The sequence below is a fragment of the Nannospalax galili genome, unplaced genomic scaffold (genome assembly GCF_000622305.1).
Source record: "Nannospalax galili isolate Female #2095 unplaced genomic scaffold, S.galili_v1.0 scaffold2756, whole genome shotgun sequence".
Lineage (NCBI taxonomy): Eukaryota > Metazoa > Chordata > Mammalia > Rodentia > Spalacidae > Nannospalax > Nannospalax galili.
In genome coordinates, this window is record NW_008337163.1 from 22,385 (window position 1) to 23,895 (window position 1,511).

General features: G+C 40.2%; 1 protein-coding gene across 1 annotated transcript in view; it reads right to left on the bottom strand.

Annotated features, from left to right (window-relative positions):
• Positions 1 to 1,029, bottom strand: part of LOC103733463 (germ cell-less protein-like 1) — a gene marked incomplete at both ends in the record, with an annotated part of 22,653 nt that extends 21,624 nt beyond the window's left edge. Inside the window, 1 exon segment of the mRNA XM_008832255.1 lies at positions 906 to 1,029. Coding sequence (XP_008830477.1) covers positions 906 to 1,029 — 124 coding nt within the window.
• Between the last annotated feature and the right edge of the window lie 482 nt (positions 1,030 to 1,511).

The window sequence follows — 1,511 nt, forward strand, 5'->3', positions numbered from 1 at the left end:
GCATCAGATCCCCTGGAACTAGAGTTATGGGCAGTTGTTAGCCACCATGTGGGTGCTGGGATTCAAACCTGGGTCTTCTACAAGAACATCCAGTGTTCTTAACTGCTGAGACATCTCTCCAGCCCCTGAAAGTTCTGAGCCATTTTAAAGATCAAATGCCTGGGGACTGGAGAGATGGCTCAGCAGTTAAGAGCACTGGCTGCTCTTGCAGAGGACAGGGATTCAATTCCCAGCACCGACATGGCAGCTACAAACCATCCTAAACTCCAGTTCCAGGGGAATCCAAAGCCCTCTTCTGTCCTCTGTGGCATTGCACAGCATGGGCCACTCACTCATGTGCAGGCAATACACTTGTACACATAAAATAAAAAAATAAAAAAAAATTAAAAAAAATAAAGATGGAGTGCCTGACAGAAAACCTTTCAACACAAAAGTCAGAAAGGTACATCAGCCAGATGACTTCTGCTGTTTGCTGGTCTGAATTTTCTAGAAAAGGTTAAATATTAATTTTCTATTTACTTTTTCCAAAGTAATGTTTTAGACAAATATATTCAATTTGAATTATCATAAAAACATCTGGATAATCTTTAATGTTACAGATTTTCTTACTTTTCTAATTTTATCAGCAAAAGGTACTAAGATAAACTTCTTCACAACAAAGAGGTGACACAACTGTGGACAGTATGATGGGAATTTCAAAATCAGTTTTCCAAGCCAAACTTGGCTTTCAATAGCAAAGTGCACCATCTTTCTCACCAGCAGACACTTTACCAGAAGAGATGACATGTCTTAGTCCACACCAGAGCTCTGTGTGAAATCCACCCAAGAGCAGAGTGCAACTGAAAGCCTGGGGTGCTGGAAATGGCTACCCTGACCATCCATCAACAGGGAAATGGAGCACTTACTTGACACAGGTATACTTTGTGTAAGCTCCACTCTTCTCCCAGAGCACAGATCTTAATGTCACTGTTTTCACCATTGAAAAACAATGTTTGATAGATGTATTTACATGTACTCTTTAATTTTTTCCTGTCAAGAGAAATGCAAAATTTGCATATTCAAAAAGCACAGTGTGAGAACCCCAGCATCACAAGGCTGTGGGTTTAGTCCCTAGTACCGTATAGACCAGGTATGATGGGCAGTGCACCTGTATCCCAACACTGGGTAAGTAGTGGAAGGAGAGTAAGGAGTTCAAGGTCATACTGTTAAATAGTGAATTCAATGCCAACCTGACATACGTGAAACCTTGCCAAAAAAAAAAAAAAAAAAAAAGGATCAGGAAGCAGTATTGGTTCCCCAGGCAAGAATTAACAAATGGGACCTCATTATTAAACTAAAAAGTTTCTCTACATCAAAGGAGGCAACCAGGGAAAGGATCAGAAAACCCACATAATGGGACAAAATCTTTACCAGCGACACACCCGACAGAGGTTTAATATCCAGAATATATAATGAACTCAAAAAACAGAATCAAGACAAGAAGTAACCCAATTAAAAGATGGGCTAAGGAG